A 20,495-nucleotide genomic window follows, 5' to 3' on the forward strand; every position below is an offset into this window, starting at 1 on the left:
CTTGTCCATTTGGCCCTCCTCACTAACCTCCCTTCTGGCACATATCCCTGCATGTGACAAAAGGTGCCCATTCATCTTCCCTCACCACCATTCAGAGCCCTAAGCAGTCCTTTTAGGTGAGGCAACACTAGCTGAAGTCTGGAAATCTACTATTTCCGGTACTCCTGATGTGGCCTCCTCTACATCGGTGATATCCAACGTAGATTGAGGTACACTTTGTCGAGCATCTTTGCTCCATTTGTAACAAGCAGGATTTCCCAGTGGCCAACCATTTTAATTCCAAAACCTATTCCCATTCCGACATGTTGGTCCATGGCCTCTTCTACTGCAACGATGAGGCTACTCTTGGGTTGGGGGAGCAACGCCTTATATTCCATCTGGGTAGCCTTCAACTTGATGGCATGCACATTGATTTCTGTATCTTCCCTTCCCTTCCCTTCCCTCTTCTTCCATTGCCCACTCTAGCTCTCTCTTACCCCTTCCATTCTCACCTGACTATCACCTTCCTCTGATACTCCTCCTCCTTCCCTTTCTCCAATGTCCACTCTCCTCTCCTATCAGATTTCTCCTTCTTCAGGCCTTTACTTGTTCCACCTATCACCTCCCAGCTTCTGACTTCATGCCCCCTTCACCCTCCACACCCACCTACCTTCCCCCTCATCTGGCTTCACCTATCACCTTCGAGCTTGTCCTCCTTTCCCTCCCCCATATTTTTATCCTGGCTTTTCCCCCCTTCCTTTCCAGTCCTCTTGAAGTCTCAGCCAGAAACACTGACTGTTTAATCCTTTCCATAAATGCTACCTGACCTGCTGAGTTCCTCCAGCATTTTGTATGTGTTACTCTAGATTTGCAGCATCTGCACAATCTCTTGTGTTTTTGATTTGTGCAAGTCAAGACTCTGGAGGGGCTTTGAATTTGACCAGAGGAATGTTGTCCACTGTGCCACGATTCAAATGGAGGGGCCTCAGTAAGACCGCTACAGGCTCAGTGAACTAAATAGTTTCTGTTCATGTTGCAAGTGATTCTACTAGTGGTAATACTTCACTGTGAATTTATGACATTGTTTGGCTGTGAATGGTGTTACATTCATCCCTGATTGAATTTCAGCCCCATAATGGTCAGTGGGTAATGACCAGGAATAGATGTTTTCTGCAGTCACAGTATTCCTTTTGCTGATCGTATTGGCACTGACCAGTTATAACATCTGGGACCCTTGGCTGTCTGTGGGGCTTGTAATCAGTGCTTTTCCTTCTAAACTACCTACTTTGCACAACGTGTTCCACTGTTGCCTCATTATGCTTTGGAGGCAGGTTGGTTCTATTGGAGTGATGTCTTACCTCACTCTGGTGAAAGCAGAGCAGTATCCGTGACCAGTGACGGCCTCCTATTTAATTCTTACTGAACATAGTCTCTGCTCACAAAGGATGTAAAGGGGTATCCCACACCAGGGCAAAAGGTTCACTCTGTAAGTGTACAAAATGAGACGGGATGCTTTGTAAAACCCGAACTTCACTAAGATGATTGAGAGCAGTTGAGTATTACACTAAGTGTTGTTTGAACTGGCCGTCCTCTTGCACCTTCCCAAATGACGGGGGTGAAAGGAAAGAAAGGATTGGTATTCCTATAGCAGAAGCAGAAATGCTGGAAGAACTTGCTTGACTGGATGAGGGTTCCAGGATCTCTGGATTAGTTTCACATTCCAGCAACTGCAGCTTTATTTATTTAGCACTTTGCTGGCATGAGTTTCATATCCTTGGGAATTCTGAGAGCGCTTCACAGCCAACATGCCACTTTTCAATAATCCTGATGTCCCCTAACTTACATGGAGCCCTGTCACCCTGTGCTGCTGTACTGCCAGCTTGGCAGCACCTCGGTTTTAAAATTCTCATCCCTTCTCATCCTATCTTGTTCTGTCCACTTCCTAGATCGGAAAGTTAGCTGACACCTCTGATCCCCTCTGTTTCCCATCTCATGATTCCTCTCACTCGGCCACTGGCAATTGAGGCGGCCTTCCTCACACCTCACAGCCTCTCCACCTCCATTAAAACCCTCCTCAGAACCCCTACCTTTGATGTCTTAATGGTTCTTGGTCTCATATTTTTTACAGGCTCTCTTGTGGTACCCTGGAACAGTGCAGGCTCCATATAAATGGAAGTTGTAGGTTTCATTGAACTATAATCATTGTTGTAAAGTAGAGCTAGCTAAGATGTAGAAATTTCTATTTGTCAGGGAGGGTGAATTCACTGTTGAGCCAGATTGCTGTGATGCACGATGGGACCATCTGTAACGTGGGCTCCCAAATGAACGCATGCAGCTTTGGCTTCTGCTTCTGGTTCCTCGAACTGAGGAACTCTGTTAGCAGACTCCGGTCTTCAATGGTCTGCAGAGTGCAGACTGTTGCTGACAGTAATTAGCTGAACGCTGGTTAGTTCTGTGGCCATGACAGGAAATCGGAAGCCTGAGAGAAAGCAGGGAAACCAAACAGCTTAGAAGAGGAAGAAACCCTCCTCTGCAGAAGCCCTCCACCAGCCAAGTGTGTGCACACACTGATCCAGAACTGTCAGCAGATTTGGACATTAAGCCAGATCAGGCTTGATTACTGCTAAACTCCTTCAAGTCTGTTTAAGAGTCGAGAGGTAATGTTACAGCTATATAGGACCCTGGTCAGACCTCACTTGGAGTACTGTGCTCAGTTCTGGTCGCCTCACTACAGGAAGGATCTGGAAACCATAGAAAGGGTGCAGAGGAGATTTACAAAGATGTTGCCTGGATTGGGGAAGCAAGCCTTATGAGAATAGGTTGAGTGAACTGGGCCTTTTCTCCTTGGAGCGGCGGAGAATGAGAAGTGGCCTGATAGAGGTGTATAAGATGATGAGAGGAATTGATCGTGTGGACAGTCAGAGGCTTTTCCCCAGGGCTGGAATGGCTAGCACGAGAGGGCACAGTTTTAAGGTGCTTGGAAGGAGGTACAGAGGAGATGTCAGGGGTAAGTTTTTTTACGCAGAGAGTGGTGAGTACGTGGAATGGGCTCCCGGCAACAGTAGTGGAGGCAGATATGATAGGGTCTTTTAAGAGACTCCTGGATAGGTACATGGAGCGTAGAAAAATAGAGAGCTATGGGTAATTTCTAAAGTAAGTACATGTTCAGCATAGCATTGTGGGCCGAAGGGCCTGTATTGTGCTGTAGGTTTTCTATGTTTCTAAGTGTCTGCTCAACTTGAGGTGGCAGTTCCTCATCGTTGTCATCTCCTCCTCCCTATTATGTGGAACTTGTTTGATAATCCTGGAAAGAGATGACACCAATTTTTATCATTGCTGACACTTCATGGAGGGTGTCCATTATGCATCTCACAGGCCACAACTCAGTTAGTCTTTAACCAGGCTCTTGTCAGAGGAAGCTTTGCACCAGGAATTGTGCTGAATTGTATAAAGTCCTTTCCTTCCCATTTCATTTTTATCTTTTCTTCAACACTCTCAACCCATTTAAATGGTATCGGGAAATTTGGAGGCATGTGTTAACAGTTTGTCTCTGATTGAGGAGTAACTTTAGGGATTGATGTTTGTTACAATATTGGCAAGAAGAATTGGAGAGAGCCCACAGAAGAATAATGGACGTGGCTTCTGGGCAGAGTGGGGCTATGTTCCCCTGGATTTTCTCTTGCCAATACTGGATGTGGTATGATTGATGTACACTGTAAAACATTATGATAGCTGTTATGCTGCCGTGTCACCCAGATTAGCTAAGCCTATTCATCCATTGCAACCAAGGAAGACCCCAGTTGTGACAACTACTCATCCCACTGGACCCAGACTTGAAGTCAAGAGGGTGTAACTGCCCCAGAACAACGGGTTTTCCACTTTAAAAACTCTCACTCACAGGTTTCCTGTCATCATCAGATATGACAAACAGCCAATACTATGTTGGTAGTGTTCTAATTTGTTCTGTATTTCATTTGAATACATAATTTGTTACTCAGTTAAACAGTAGTTTGATTTTTTTTATACCTTATATTCTATTTCCATGAAACTGGCTTTTTGGGGCAGTTGCTTAATTGGACCAAAGTGGACCGGTCCCTATGAGTCCCAATTAACTGGAATTCACTGCACATGAACACACTTACCTAGTTTTAAACTGCGCCATGCAAGTGCATGAAGTAATTTGGGTGAAATGTTATTGACTCTTGCTGCTGTCCAATTACAGCCTCTGGCTCCTTTTGAGACTTCACAGGTGAGAGTGGGGCTGCCGGTGATAATGATTACTGCTCTATGCCTTACTACCTGGTTACAGATGATCTCTTGACCTTGATCTCTCAGTCTACCTCATCGTGGCTCCTGTATTCACCTGCCTGCAGTGCACTTCCTCTGGAACTGTAACTGATAGAGGTATACAAGATGATAAAAGGCATTGATAGAGTGAACAACCAGCCTTTATCCTAGGGTAGACATAATTTTCAGATGATTGGAGGAAAGTATAGGGAGGGTGTTAGAGGTAAATTTTTTACACAGAGAGTGATCAGTGCATAGAATGTTCTACTTGGGACAGATACATTAGAGACTTTTAAGGAAGTTTTAGATAGGCACATGGATGAACGAAAATGGATGGTTATGTAGGAGGGAAGAGTTAGACTGATTTCCGAGTAGGTTAAGAGGTCAGCACAACGTTGTTTGTCAAAAGGGTATGTGCTGTGTTGTATTGTTCTATGTAATACTATATTCCTCATACTTCCCCATTTGTATTGTTTTGATGTACAATACTTACAATGTGATATGTACTTAAGTAATGATATGTCTGGATGACATGCAGACGAAAGCTTATCATTTGTATCTCTGCAACACATATCAAAGTTGCTGGTGAACGCAGCAGGCCAGGCAGCATCTCTAGGAAGAGGTACAGTCGATGTTTCGGGCCGAGACCCTTCGTCAGGACTAACTGAAGAAAGAGTTAGTAAGAGATTTGAAAGTGGGAGGGGGAGGGGGAGATCCAAAATGATAGGAGAAGACAGGAGGGGGAGGGGGAGGGGGAGATCCAAAATGATAGGAGAAGACAGGAGGGGGAGGGATGGAGCCAAGAGCTGGACAGGTGATTGGCAAAAGGGATATGAGAGGATCATGGGACAGGAGGCCCAGGGAGAATGACAAGTGGGGGGGGGGCACCCAGAGGATGGGCAAGGGGTATAGTCAGAGGGACAGAGGGAGAAAAAGGAGAGTGAGAGAAAGAATGTGTGTATAAAAATAAATAACGCATGGGGTACGAGGGGGAGGTGGGGTATTAGCGGAAGTTAGAGAAGTCAATGTTCATGCCATCAGGTTGGAGGCTACCCAGACAGAATATAAGGTGTTGTTCCTCCAACCTGAGTGTGGCTTCACCTTTACAGTAGAGGAGGCCGTGGATAGACATGTCAGAGTGGGAATTCCCGTCTGGGTAGCCTCCAACCTGATGGCATGAACATTGACTTCTCTAACTTCCGCTAATACCCCACCTTCCCCTTGTACCCCATCCGTTGTTTATTTATATACACACATTCTTTCTCTCTCTCTCTCTCTCCTTTTTCTCCCTCTGTCCCTCTGACTATACCCCTTGCCCATCCTCTGGGTTCCCCCGCCCTTGTCTTTCTCCCTGGGCCTCCTGTCCCATAATCCTCTCATATCCCTTTTGCCAATCACCTGCCCAGCTCTTGGCTCCATCCCTCCCTCTCCTGTCTTCTCCTATCATTTTATATCTCCCCCTCCCCCTCCCCCTTTCAAATCTCTTACTAGCTCTTCCTTCAGTTAGTCCTGACGAAAGGTCTCGGCCTGAAACGTCGACTGTACCTCTTCCTAGAGATGCTGCCTGGCCTGCTGCGTTTACCAGCAACTTTGTGTGTGGCTTGAATTTCCAGCATCTGCAGAATTCCTGCTGTTGTCATTGTATCTCTGTACATTTGACTACATTAAACCAATTACCTCTCATCATCAACTTTATGAGAGCAACAGTCTGTTGGAGCAACTCAGTGGGCTGTGCAGCGTCTGTGAGGGGAAAGGAATTGTTGGTATTTGGATCAAAAACCTGCCTCAATGCTAAAATGTTGACAGTTCCTCCTTCTCCCCGACCCCCCCCCCACCTCCGTCCCCTCCACAGATTCTGCTCAACCTGCTAAGTTCCTCCAGCAGACGAGGTGTTGCTTCAAGTTCCAGCAACTCCAGAGTCTTGCTATGGGAGCCCTCACTATTGTTTCTCTTTCAGTTGCCCAGAAGGTCTCAGCAGTTAAGAAGCAGCAGCACCTTTTTGTCACATCATGCAAGTCTCTGCCGAGCTCTCCAAGCCATTTTTCTGGCTCCGTCCCAGTCTCTGCCACTCACAGCAGCCAGGTGAGAATGAGAGTGTGAGGAAGTGAGAGTGAGGTGGGGTATGTTAGCAATCCACCACTGGTATTGTGCTCCAAATGTTTTGCAAATCGGCTGTAACCCAGTTATTGATTCACTTGCTGGTCTCTACTGGGGAGTCCCAAGAAACTGTCCACGATGTTGAGTATGGAGAGAAATAAAGAGTCGATATTTCGAGTGGAGACCCTTCATGAGGACTGATGAAGTGTCTCTGCCTGAAAACATCGACTATTTATTTTCCTCCATAGATATTGACTGAGTTCCTTCAGCATATTGTGTGTGTTGCTCAAGATTTCCAGAATCTACAGAATCTCTTGTGTCCACTAGGTTGTATGTGAAAGGGCCTGGAGGTCTTTACATCAAAGACATACAGACATAGGATGCAGGAGCAAGCCATTCAGCTCTTCAAACCTTACCTAACATCCAGAAAAGTTATTGTGACCTCATTGTTACCTCATCTTTGTATTGCCACCTGCCCCGGTGACCTTTCAATCCCCTCTTGATTTTGCTTCCACTGCACCACGAGGAAGAGTGTTTTCCTTACAGGGAAACTTTCATCTAATCTCTATCTTAAAAGAACAACCCTTTATTTTTAAACTGTGACTCCTAGTTTTGGCTTCTTCCATGAGAAAGCTTCCTCTCTACAATTTCCTGTCGGAGCTTCTACATGTTCCAGTTAAGTATATTGATCTTATAGAGATGTATGAAATCATGAGGAGCATGGATAGAATGAATGCATGCAGTCTTTTCCCCGGGGTATAGGAGCCAAAAACTAGAGGCCGTAGGGTTAAGGTGAGAATATAAAGACTTAACAGGGACCTGAGTAGGCAACTTCTTCAGACAAGTTGCCAGAGGAAGTGGTTGAGGCAGGACCAATAATGACATTTAAAAGACATTTGGACAGATACATGGATAGGAAAGATTTAGAGGGATACGAGTCAAAAGTGCACACCTTAGTCAGCATGGATGAGTTGGGCCAAAAGACCTGTTTCCCTACTGTGTGACTCGATGAATCACAAGTCCTTTCTCACTCTTCTAAACTCTAGTGTATGTAAGCCCAACCATCTGACCTTTCCTTAAATGACGACTCACTCATTCCAGTAACCTTTTCTGAATTTCATCCAATGCCTTAAGATCATTCCTTAAATAAGCCCCATTAGGTCTCTTGCAGGATACCAGAATGGGAATAACTGGTAATTCAGTGTGCTGGGCTGGGGAATACGAGAATAAAACAGAAAAACGGACTGAGGTTGAAGATCAGTCATGATGTTAGTTAGTGGTGGCGTAGGCTGGAAGGCCAAGTAATCTCCTGCTCCTAATTCTTCTTATATAATGTGCAATGCTATCCCTTTCAGATTCAATCTGAAACCATCTTTTGGATAAGATGTGATACTAAGACCACTGCCTGCCCTCTACAGTTGTGTGAAAATCTCCCGTGGCATTATCTTGAAGAGGTGCAGAGAATTCTCCCTGGTTCCTTTACTAATATTCATCCCTCAACCAGCAATTCCAAAGAAAAACAGTCCGAGCTTGCTGTGCAGAAATTGGCTGCTGCATCTCCTCCAAAAAAGTGTTCTGGATAAATGTTTCCTGAGTTGCTAAGTACTTTGAGGTGTCCAGAACAGAGATAAAAAGTTGATGATTAATTTGTCATATATACATCGAAATGTACACTGAAATGTATAGTTTGCATGAACAACTGAAGAAGACCAAGCATGTGCTGGGGGCAGCCCACCAGTGTTGCCATGTTTCTGTTGCCAACATGGCACGCCCACAACTTACTAACCATGAGCTGTACGTCTTTGGAATGCGGGAGAAAACCAGGTCAGGAAATCCTTGTCTATCTTTGAATTCCAGGTCCTGGAAGTTGTGCAGGCTCAGCAAAATTAGAACCATGGACTAGATTCAGTATCTCCGATATCACCTGTGGTTGTGTATCCATTACCTTTGTGAAAATTAACAATTTACACTTTGGAGTCAGGCGTGTAATTAAGGTGTCACACACCTCTCAGCAAACCAAACGGTGATTATGTTTGATATACTCCTGGGCTGAAAATCAAGCCTGTTCTGTTTGCCATTAAGGATTAATAATGGGCTATGTAGCTCTTGGCTGCTCTGGATCAATAGGATGCAGGATATGTTCTTCAATCAGTTAATCAGTGCAAGCCCTGGCAGATCAGTCCGTGTCAGTGCCTTGGGACTGAATTGAATCAATGTTTGCACGATGTGTTTTGGGCAGTAGTGTGTCAAGCTGCTGTCATTACTTGAGAGCCTCCAAATGAGATGACTGATCAGATTCAAGTTCAGAGTTATTTATTTATTTATCACATACATCAAAACATACAGTGAAATGAGTCATTTGCATTAACAACCAACATAATGTAAGGATGTGCTGCGTGTTGCCGCACATTCTGCTGCCAACATAGCATGCCCACAGAATTCAGCAGAGTATCACTAGCAATAACAAAACTCAACAACACACACACATACCACCTCCCACCCCAGGGCCCCAGGCAGCCTCTGGGTCTCCAGCCTCCAGTGGACTCACAGGCATCAAGCCTTCAACTTTCTAGTGGACTCACAAACCCAGGGCTTTGGCCATCGATCCTTGACTTCTGGACTTGTTGAGTTTGGTCTTCAGCTGTCAGGCTTTGATCTTCACTATCAACGCTAGGATTCACCAATGACGGGACCCCATACTCCAGGCCTCGAACTTCAGCCTCAATGACTCACTGATCCAGGGGGTTACTGGCCCTTGTGTCTCCTGCCCACACGGACCTCCGAACCTAGGACACATGGACCAAGGGAATTCAATGAGCTGGTGGGGGGTGGGGGTGTGGTCACCAGCCCTTTTCCATGCTGGACTTTGTCCATGATGCTTGCTGACCCGATATCTGTCCATGTGCATTACTGGCCTTTAACCGTGGAGCACTCCAACCTGGACTCTGGCCTGACCTCTAACTCTCACACATCCCTATCCCTAAGCCCTAACTCCTCGCTCTGTCTCCGAAACCATCCCTATGAACCTAAAAAACAACTCAGTCTGAACAGCGACCTCGATGAACATTGCAGCTTGGTGCCTTCTTGACCAGAAGCAATCGGCACTGCTGGAGTTTCCGCTTTCCCAGTGTGGACTGTGCATCCTCACTCAGATTATCCTCAATTACCCACTGGTTGGCAGATTCTGGCCGTGGGTATATCCAATGGCACGCTGGAGTACTGTTGGATTTTGCCATACTGAGCACTGGTTTAGAGGAAGACTTGGGTTTCTGTTGTACCTGTCAGGGATCTCAAAATACTGCACAGCCAATAGCACATTCTTCAAAGTTGCAAGTAAAACTTTATTATCAGAGTAGATACATGTCACCACATACAACCCTGAGATTCTTTTTCTGCAGGCAACTGTAAACAGCATCAATAGATAGCAAACTGTACAAATGCAATAAATAAGGAGAGCATGAAATAACAAGATAAAGAGTCCTTAAAGTGTGACCATCAGTTGTGGGAACACCAGAAATAGAATGAGTGTAGTTATCCCCTTTTGTTCAAGAGCCTGATGGTTGAGGAGTAGTATCTGTTCTTGAACCTGGTGGTGCAAGTCCTGAGGTACTTGTTCCCTCTACCTGATGGCAGCAGCGAGAAGAGAACATGGCCTGAGTGCTGAGGACCTTTGATAACAACTACAACTCTTGAAGCTGTAGCTGTTATGAAGTGGGAACTACAACACAGCAAGATCCCACATTCAGCAATGTGCTGGCTTGTTGTGATGATGTTGCTTTTATTTATTTATTTTATTCAGCGATAACAGCACAATGACAGGCCTTTCAGAGCCATGTGACCATGTACCTGACGTAAATTGGGGACTACTTTGTCGACCACCTCAGCTCCATCTGCTAAAAGTGGAATTTCCCAGTGGCCAACTATTTTAATTCCTACCCTCGTTCCCATTCTGGCATAGCAGATAATGGCCTCCTCTTTTGCCACAATGGTGGAGGAGCAACTCCTCATATTCTGTCTAGGTATTCTCCAGCCTGATGGCATGAACATCGATTTCTCCTTCTGGATTTTATTTTCCAATTCCCTACCCTCTACTTCGATTTCCCTATTCTGGCCTCTTACCTCTTCTCCTCACCTGTCTATCACCTCCCCCACCCCAGTGCCCCTCCTTCTTCCCTTTCTCCCAAGGTTCACTCTCGTCTCTTATTAGATTCTTCTTTCTCCAGCCCACCTTTCCCACCCACCTGGCTTCAGCTATCACCCTCTAGCTATCCTCCTTCCCCTCACCCCAACTTTTTACTCTGGCATCTTCCCCATTCCTTTCCAGTCCTGAAGAAGGGTCTCCGCCTGAAACATGGACTGCATATTCATTTCCGTAGATGCTGCCTGACCTGCTGAGTTCCTCCAGCATTCTATGTGCGTCACTCTGGATTTCCAGCATCTGCAAAATCTCTTGTGTGCACGTGACCAATGAAACTACTAACCCAGATGTCTTTGCAAAGTGGGAGGAAACCAGAGCACCCGGAGGAAACCTACACAGTCACAGAGTGAACAAACTATAACTCCTTATAGACAGCGGTGGCAATTGAACCCAGGTTGCTGGCACTGTAATGGCGTTATGCGAACTGCTATGCCAGCCGCTTGTTTGAGGGGTAAATATCTGCCCCAGGACACTGTGAGAAACTTCCCTCCTCCAAATCAGTGATGCTGTAATATATCTTAAATCCATTTACAAAGGGTCTTGGTTTAACACCTCAGGCAAACGATGGTACCTCTGACCGTACAGCATTCCCTCAGTACTGCACTGAGAGTGTCAGTGGTATCAAGTCACTAGCTCATCTCTTGAGGTGCTATAATCCAACCACATGTCTGCAATGCTGGCAATCCAAACAACACACACACAAAATGCTGGAGGAACTCAGCATTGAGGTGTTGTGCAGCGTTACCATCATCTTAGTGGGAAGAATTGTTTCCCTCAGACAGAAGTCCACCTGTTAATAATCCAGGCTGACTGGACATTCAGAGAGTATGGGCAGGTCTTGCCACAGAGGGTTAACTCATTCTTAACTTCCAATACCAAGTGGGTCATCCCACAGATATCCTGACCTTGAAGAGCTCCCCATGGGTGGCTGCAACCAGTTGATTGTTAATTGTTGTGGTTAGTATATATAGTAGCACAGTGGCTAAGTCGCTAGACTTGCTCCCAGAGAAATGCACTCTTAAATCCATCAACACGAGTTCATATCTCACCATTGCAGCTAGGAAATTTAAATCTGAATCATTAAAACAGTTTCAGATATTAAAAATTAGTGTCATTATTTGTGTTTGTAAAACACTGGATTGATGTCCAAGTTCACCTGGTTCAGCAAGGCCTGTAAACACCAGAATCTCAGCAGTATGTTAGCTGTCAATTGCTCTCTGAATTGGCCCAGCAAGCCACTGTTCAGGAGTAGCCAAGGGTGTGCAATAAATGCCTACCGCACATCCTGTGGGCAAATAATATTTTCAAAAAGTTGATGAGAAGTCGTGGAGAATCCAGCAAGTGAATGAATTGTTCTTCCTCTGTGTCCCATCCCACTGGTATCAGTGATCCCCACATACAGAATTGTGGATTCTCCTCTTCGATCTCTGGTCACACCTGGTAGCAGCTGGCTTTGCCGATCTTCGGAGTTTCCTTGTGTGCTCTGTGATGGTGGGTGGGCAGCCTGAGTAGTGTCAGCCCCCTTGATGCCACTCTCCATGTATGAGGTTTAACTATATCTGGAGACAAAGGGGACTTCAGATGCGGTAATGTGGAGCCAACAAATCACTGGAGGAACTCAGCGGTCAGGCAGCATATGTGGAGAGAGAGGGGTGGTCAATATTTTGGATTGAGAACTTGCTCAGTTCCTCCAGCACAAATCAAATGGGTATACATGGCTACAAGCCCCTGGCTTTTCACAATATATTAACATGGAACAATGCAGCATAGTACAGGTCCTCTGGCCCACAATGTTGTGCTGACCTTTTAACCTACTCCAAGAGCAATCTAACCCTTCGCTTCCTCATAGCCCTCCATTTTTCTTGCATCCATGTGCCTATCTAAGAGTCTCTTAAATGTCCCTAACATAATTGCCTCTACCAGGGCTTTCCACTCACTTTTAAAGATTAACTTTACTTGTCACATGAATATCAAAACATACCATGAAGTGCATTAAAGACTAACAGTTTGTGGAAATGCTGGGGGAAGCCCGCAAGTATCTCAATGCTTTTGGCATGCCCACAACTTACTGATCCTAACCTGTACGTCTTGTATGGGAGGGAACCCATGTAGCCACGGGGGAGAACATACAAACTCTTTACAGGGAGTGGTGGGAATTGAACCGGGACCGTTGGCACTGTAAAGCAATTGTGCTCACCACTTTGCTACCGCAGCACTATTGTAAATCTCCTCTGCACCCTCTGCAAAGCTTCCACATCCTTCCCACAATGAGACAACTAGAACTGAACACAATACTCCAAGAGCGGTCTAGCCAGAGTTTTATTGAGCTGCAACATTACCTCATGGCAATCCCCTGACTAAAAAAGACCAACACATCATTCTCCTTCTTAACCACCATAAATGAAGGGCATGGGACAAAGATGATGATTTCTTTATTAGTTTTCTGTGGGCTCAATGAGAAAACCCATGGGTAGGTACAAAGAGGGAGTGCTCAGCACCTGTAGTCATGGTGCATACAATGTCATGCTATGATCCATTGGTATGTGTGTTTAACTATCTTCAGTTCCAGTGTTTCTTGGAGAAAGAGTGCTTAATTTTTCTGATTGTAAAGTTGATTCTGTCTTCATCTTTTCCTCTGTTTCCTGCCACACTATCTTTCACAGGCAAGCAATGGTGGTAACATGGGTGAGTATTCCTCATCCCTTCCTTCCACTCCAAACGTCAGTCACCGGGAACTGGCAGCCGACATCTCTCAAGTCTCCGGGACCCCTGGTTCTGTCCGCAAGCACTCGAAGCGACGCCCCAGCCTTTTCACAGTAAGTACTTACCCAGTAAGAGGTTATCAGGAAGCAGATCAGATCACAAGCAGTTTCCACAGATCCGCTCCAACACTTGTCGAGCATGCTGTCTCGATGTGTAACTTGGTTCAGGTGCCACCTTGGGATTTGACACCACGCACCGTTGTAATTGTGAGCAATGATTGGGACTGCTTCTGACGGTACTGGTACTGGAATTGCTTTATTCTTGTCACATATGCCAAGATACAGTAAAAAACCTATCTTGCACGGTGTCCATACAGATCAGATCATTACACATTGCACTGAACCAGAAACTATAGCAATGCAGAATAAAGCTGCCAAAAAAATGCAGTGCAGGTAAACAATGAAGTGCAAGATCATAATGTGGTAGATCGTGAGGCCGAGTCCACCTTATCGGCTGTTTAAGAGTCTTTTAAGAGTGGAATAGAAGCTGTCTTTGAACCTTTTGGGACATGCTTTCAGGCTCTTGTATCTTCTGCCCGATGGGAGACGGGGAGAAGAGCCAATGTCCTGGGTAGGTGGGGTCTTTGATAGTGCTGGCTGCTTAACTGAGGCAGTGAGAAATGTAGTCAAAGTCCACAGAGGAGAGTGTAGTTCTGTGATGTGTCCACAACTCTCTGCAGTTTGGTGCGGTCGTGGGCAGAGCAATTGCCGTACCAAGCCATTATATAGCGAGACGGTGACAATCTGGGGTTTGAGGGCTCAGTGGTTATAAGGTGGTGGAGAAGGCACATGGGATGCCTGCCTTCATCAGTCATCGCATAGAGTACAAGAGCTTTGACAACTTTACAAATCAGAGGTGGTGTAGCGTGTACATTCCTGTTAGGATGTTATTGCACTGGAGAGAGTGCAGAGGAAATTGCCGGCATATTCCCTGAGTTGGAGCATTAGAGTTATAAGGAGAGATTGGGTAGGCTGGGTTTGTTTTCCCTGGAGTGGAAGAGGCTGAGGGATGACCTGATAGAGCTGTAACTAATACAAATCTTTTTCCTTGGTGGGGGTGTCTAAAACAAGAGAGTGCAGGTTTAAGATTCAAGATTTAAAATTGTTTAATGTCACTTCCAGTACACAAGTGTAAAGAACAAAATAATTGTTAGTCCAGATCCAATGTAGCACAAAAAACATAATAGGATAAAGCACACAATAATAACAAAATACAGTAAATATAAATACATAAGATAGTTTATGTGTGGGCATGTGGTCAAGTGGTTAAGGCATTGGACTAGCGACCTGAAGGTCATGAGTTCAAGCCCCAGCCGAGGCAACATGTGTTGTGTCCTTTGAGCAAGGCACTTAATCACACATTGCTCTGTGACGACACTGGTGCCAAGCTGTATGGGTCCTAATGTCCTTCCCTTGGACAACATTGGTGTCGTGGAGAGGGGAGACTTGCAGCATGGGCAACTGCTGGTCTTCCATACAACCTTGCCCAGGCCTGCGCCCTGGAGAGTGAAGACTTTCCAGGCACAGATCCATGGTCTCGCAAGACTAACGGATGCCTTAATAAGATAGTTTATAACCATAGATTGATTGTATGTCCATAAAGTGATGCTAGGCACAGGAGTGTCTCTACACAAGGTGACTTGATAGGAAATGATAAAGAAATGGTGGTTGGGAGTGTGGAGGGGTGGGTTAGTGGGTGGACATGTTGATCGGCCTTACTACTTTGGGAAAAATAATTGTTTTTGAGTCTGGTGATCCTGGCGAGGATACTACACAGCCTCCTTGATGGGAGTGGGACAAACAGTCCATGAGCAGGGTGGGTGGGATCCTTCATGATATCATTGGCCCTTTCCTGGCACCTTTCTGTATATACTGTATGTCCTTGATGGTGGGTAGGCTGATACCGGTGATGTGTTGGGCAGTTTTGACTACCCATTGTAGAGTCTTCCTGTCTGACGCAGAGCAGTGTCTGTACCGAGCAGTGACACAGTGTGTTAGGATTATCTCTACTGCGTACCTGTAGAGTAACATGAGTATACAGCAGATGTACATAATCCTGCTCTCTTCAACCTCCTCAGAAAGTAGAGGTGTTGGTGAGCTTTCCTCATTGTGCAGTATGTGTTCTGGGACCATGAGTGTTGTTTAAGATGTGCACTCCGAGGAGTTTGAAACTGCTCCCAGTTTCCACGGCTGTGCCGCCAATGTAAAGAGGGGTGTGAGTGGTGCAAGTTCCCCTGGAGATGATAACCATCTCCTTTGTCTTATTGACATTGAGGAAGGGGTTATTTATATGGCACTGGGTCTCGAGTTCTTCCGCCTGCTTTTTGTAGGCCATCTCATTGTTGTTGATGAGCCCCACCACTGTTGTGTTATTGGCATGACAGATGCTATGGCATCACCATTAAGGTGAGAGATTTAGAGGGGATATGAGGGAGGAATTTTTTCTCTGGGAGGTGGCAGGAATCTGTCTGAGAGGGTGCTGAAGGCAGAGACTCTCTCAACATTTAAGATGCATCTCAACAAGTCAACAAGAATTGTCATGACACAGAAAGCTATGGATGTAATGTGGGTGTTACGAGAATACACATAAAATTAAGATGTTTGCTGGCCTGGGTTAGCATCAGTGGCATCAGCAGTTGGTCTGCCACCTGCCCTCAGGGGAAGGAGAGATAAGGAACAATGGAGCAGCGTCTGGAGATGTGTAATGAAGGGACGTGGGAGAGAGAGCTGTCTGGAGCGGCTCCCCCCCCTTTGAACCCTGAACTGTTTGAAGTGGTGGACAGGCGATACCCCAGCAGGGGGATAAAAAGGGACAGGTTCGCTAAGGCGACACACACGCCACCCGAGGTAACGAGACCCTGGAAGCGGTGCGCCTCTCACGAGTGGGTGAGAAGTGCCAGACAACGACAAGGGTGGAAAGGTACGATCAGCAGGAACCCGGTGTGTGTCCGCCCTTGCCTGGGTGCCGGGTTCACTGCAGAGGATCGACCGCATCTGGAGGAGGGGTCACAGTCGGTGACCTCAGGTGACATCACCAAGGACCCGCCCAAAAGCTGTTTGTGAGCCATCTCGCTGGTCTGTGAGCCATCTTGCTGGTCTGTGAGTGAAGCAGTGTTCTGAATGATCAGTTGTTCCTATTCTGTCTCTCTCTTCCCCCACGTTGTCCACCGCCATGGCAACGATTACTGCGAACTGAACTACTAACTGGACTGAACTTTGAGTCATTTTGAAATTGGTCATTTACCCCTAGACAACGATAGAGCTTGATTGATGCTGTTATCTTAATTCTGTGCACATGTGTGTTTATCATCACTGAACTGTTGCATTTATTATCCTTTCGATTAATGTGTTGCTTGTTTCTTTAATAAAACTTTCTTAGTTCTAGTACTCCAGACTCCAACTGAGTGATCCATTTCTGCTGGTTTGGCAACCCAGTTACGGGGTACGTAACATAAGTAAATGGGATTAATGTACATGATACAACATGGTGGGTAAAAGGGCCTGTTTCTATACTGTACAACTACGTAACTCAGTACTGCTCAGCTCCATCTGAGGATTGAACCTTAAGTGCGACAGTGGTTTGGATTCCGATTCTGATGACAGCTCTCCAGGTCATTTTTGACTTTAAGCCAGAAATACTCTGGCTCCCCCTACGTGAAAATAAATTCTTCTCGTCTATTATCAAAGCAAGGAAGAAGGCTTTATTTATTTGCTTCCTAGATTCTTATACAGGACATCATACTGTCAGTAAGGATGGTGCACCTGTTTTTAGTTGCTTTGTGTAATGCGAGCAGTTTGCTCTCCATAGGAGGTTTAAAGCTTTTAACTGTATTACGATGCCAAAATATCAAAGTACATCAGCTAATCCTCTTCAGTCCTGACAAGTGCTTTAACCACCAAGCCAGGAAATGTTATCCTTTGGCTCAGATGGTGTGTGAATCAGAACTTCCACAACCCGTGGATTGTTACAGGCAATTCTTACATCTTTGTACTGCCATCCACGTCATAATTTCTGTGAGAAGGAAACATTTCACCAAGAGGAATATTTATAATTCTAGAATGTACTGCTCTCTCTCCACTGCCTTTCTCTCTCTCTGTCTCCCCCTGTTGTCATCTACCTGCTCTTCCCCTTCACCCCTCTGTCTCCTTGCCCCTGCCTCCCTTTCCCTCTTTACATATTTCTCTCCCCAGTCTCTCTCTGTCTCGCTCTCTCAGTCTGTTTGCCTCTTTCTCTGCTTACCTCTCATTTAATCTCTGCCTCACCTATCTCCCTCTCTCCCTTCTTTCTCACCCTCTTCCCCTTCCCTCTCCCCTCCCCTTTCCCCCTATAGGGCCAAGGGTCAAAAATGGGCAGATGAAACTAGCTAGCTGGACAACACAACTGGCACGGACAAGCTGCACCAAAGGGCCTATTTCTGTGCAGTTTCACCCTGTGACACTATTGTTAGCAAACTTGGAATGATGACATTTGGTGCCCTGAGCTAATTTGTTGCTGGATGATGAGGGGCAAGAGTGAAGCACTGATCCCTGCAGTATCCCACAGCACTGATAACCAAGCCCCATCCACGTTGCCCTCAATTCCAGCCTTGCCCTCAGTACATACAGCCTCGCCAGCTCGCTGTTAGGATGACAGAAAGCATCAACAACGCCCAGTCTTTACATCACCTTTAGTATATTGAAATGTCTCTCATTGCTTCATAAATCAGTGTTAGGGGGAGAAAGGGCCACTGGGACAGAAATAAATGGAGATTTGAGAATTATTTTTCAAAAGAGGAGGAGCAGCAGCTTTGGGAGGATGTCCCAGAAGGCAGAATCAGGTTGAGTGAAATCTCCACCACCAAAGCAGGGCAAAGGTTTGTTGATGTAGATCCTCCTAGAGGGGATATGTTGAGAGAAGAGGTGGGCTGAGGCTGTAGGAAGGCAGCATTGGTCAATCCTAAGGTGGTGATAGAGGAATGAGACCTGCTGCAGGACAGGAAGCATGTGGTGGTGTGATCAATACTAGGGGAGGGCAGGAAGGGTGTCTGGGAAGCAGCTGTGGTCATGCAGTGTTATAACTGCGATACCCCTTTGTATGTAGTTGGCTGACGGGAGGTAGCATAGTAACAGCAGGAGTGGTTAAATTGTGGCAGTGACAATTGAAATTCAGTTAATCAAGTGATTAAATAGTTAGATTCAGTTAATCAAATAAACAGACCCCTAAGATGGACTTGTGATCTCCCAGTCTACTTCATCATGGTCCTTGCATGTTACTGTTTACTTGGACTGCACTTTCTCTGTAGCTGTTACACTTCATTCTGCACTCTTTTATACGACTTCAATGTACTGCTGTAATGAAGTGATCTGTACCAGTGGCATGCTAAACATGGTTTTCACTGTACTTTGGCACATGTGACAATAATAAACCAATTTTACCAATTTTCATCTGGAATTTGGGGACAAAATAAAATGTAGCATCAGTAATGGTGAGCGGGAAACCATTGAATTGTCAGAGAAACTCTCTTGGATCGCTGATGTCCTTCAGGGAAGGAAATTTGCCAGCCTTACCGTGTCTGGCCTGTGCATGACTTCTGTCTCAAGAGTGTGATGGACTCTTAACTGACCTCTGAAACAGTCAGCTGCACAAAAATATTATCCTCATTGCAAGGCTGGGAGCAGCTTAAGGTTAGGTACGTCTGGCCCTCTTTCAGTGCTATTCTAATGATTGAGACGGGATTCACCCACTCAGGACTGTTTCGTTCTGTTACTGTGGGACTCCTAGGATACAGCTTTTGTTAAGAGCTGCCCCTGTAGCATTGCCTACAATACTGTGTTCTCGCTCCCTCCACAGGCTCGGCGGGGAAGCGATACGGAAAGGAGGAGTCTGGACAGTAAGGCAGATAACATCGGAAGTGGCCGTGCCATCCCAATTAAGCAGGTGGGTTTCAGCCAGCTCTGTGCAGGGTGCACTGATCCATACCAAATGAGTCTCCTTAGAGCTGCGCCACAACTTAGCTACAGGCACTTTCACACAAAGGCGACCGCTGGGGCTGACTTGGTAAGTGCACAGCCCAGGGACAACTGAAGCATCTGGTGGTCATGGAACTGGACATTAAACTGACCGCGACCTCCTTCAGGCTGAGTCCTACCTACAGAAAGACCAGAAGGCAGGCAGCAGGAGTTGGAAGTTGAATGTCAAGCTGCTGACCTCAGAGATTATCGAGGAGCTAAAGAAGGACTTAGCCAGGTCAGAGAATGATGAAGTCCCTCCTTGACTCCCAAAGCACTAGTAGGAAGCAATTAAGGAAATCATCAAGCGATCCTTCATATGAAAAGGTATTCAGAAACCAAGACAGGGTCAGCAGGACTTGTGTCAACTTCTGACATGCTTGCAGAATCTTCTCCTGTTGCAGTCAAGGGTGTGGATGTTAGGGAGGAACTCTGAGAAGTGGAGAGCCAGCAGGCCTCAGTCTTTGTCTCAGAACCCTCCAAGATCATCTTCCGACTCAGAATCCATTCCATGAAGTGGGATGAGATGTACTTACATTACCTCCTCCAAAAGGTAGAGGGGAGCTCTCTGATCCATAGCTTTAAGGAAGAGGTCCGGTAGCACCCTTGCAAATGGCCACACTGAGGAGCTGCAAATGCTTCTATGCCATACTCCTTAGTTACTCCCACTGACTTGCATTGATTTGGCAAACAGGGGATTGAAATCAAAATTCATGTCCTTATTTACAAATCCTTCCATGGCTTCACCCCACCTAGCCCACTTAGCCTTTCCCGGCCAAGTATCCCAAATCTTGTCTTCCCCTGTTCCAGCTCTGGATTCTAATTCTCTAGATGTTCCCACACTCTGAGACTCCCACCTTGCATTGTTATCTCTGCACCACCTTCCAAAAAATGTCAAACCACCTGCCCAATCTCTTCTTTAAGAAGTAACAATTTTTAGTCACCGAAAACACTGCTGCATTGTTCTGACATGCACCGAGACTTTTCATCCATCTCTCCTGTCCTCACCAAACAACCCAGACTCCTAGTTAAACAACACTTCAATCTTAAGACTCTTGTTTTCAATCCTGTCTCCTGTTTCTGCATCCTCTCCCACTCCTACAAATCACCCCACCCCCAATCTCTGCACCTCCAATTCCAGCATCTTGTTCAACCATGATTTTAAGCACTCTGCTATTGATGAC

General features: G+C 45.9%; 1 protein-coding gene across 5 annotated transcripts in view; it reads left to right on the forward strand.

The window, feature by feature from the left end:
* LOC134340160 (arf-GAP with GTPase, ANK repeat and PH domain-containing protein 1-like) overlaps positions 1–20,495 on the forward strand; it is a 185,663-nt gene that overhangs the window by 123,253 nt on the left and 41,915 nt on the right. For all 5 annotated transcript variants that reach the window (XM_063037073.1, XM_063037074.1, XM_063037069.1 and 2 more), the window contains exons 7-9: positions 6,224–6,348; positions 13,225–13,377; positions 19,154–19,240. In XM_063037073.1, coding sequence (XP_062893143.1) covers positions 6,224–6,348; positions 13,225–13,377; positions 19,154–19,240 — 365 coding nt within the window. The remainder of the gene's footprint in view (positions 1–6,223; positions 6,349–13,224; positions 13,378–19,153; positions 19,241–20,495) is intronic.

The sequence above is a fragment of the Mobula hypostoma genome, chromosome X1, assembly GCF_963921235.1.
Source record: "Mobula hypostoma chromosome X1, sMobHyp1.1, whole genome shotgun sequence".
NCBI lineage: Eukaryota > Metazoa > Chordata > Chondrichthyes > Myliobatiformes > Myliobatidae > Mobula > Mobula hypostoma.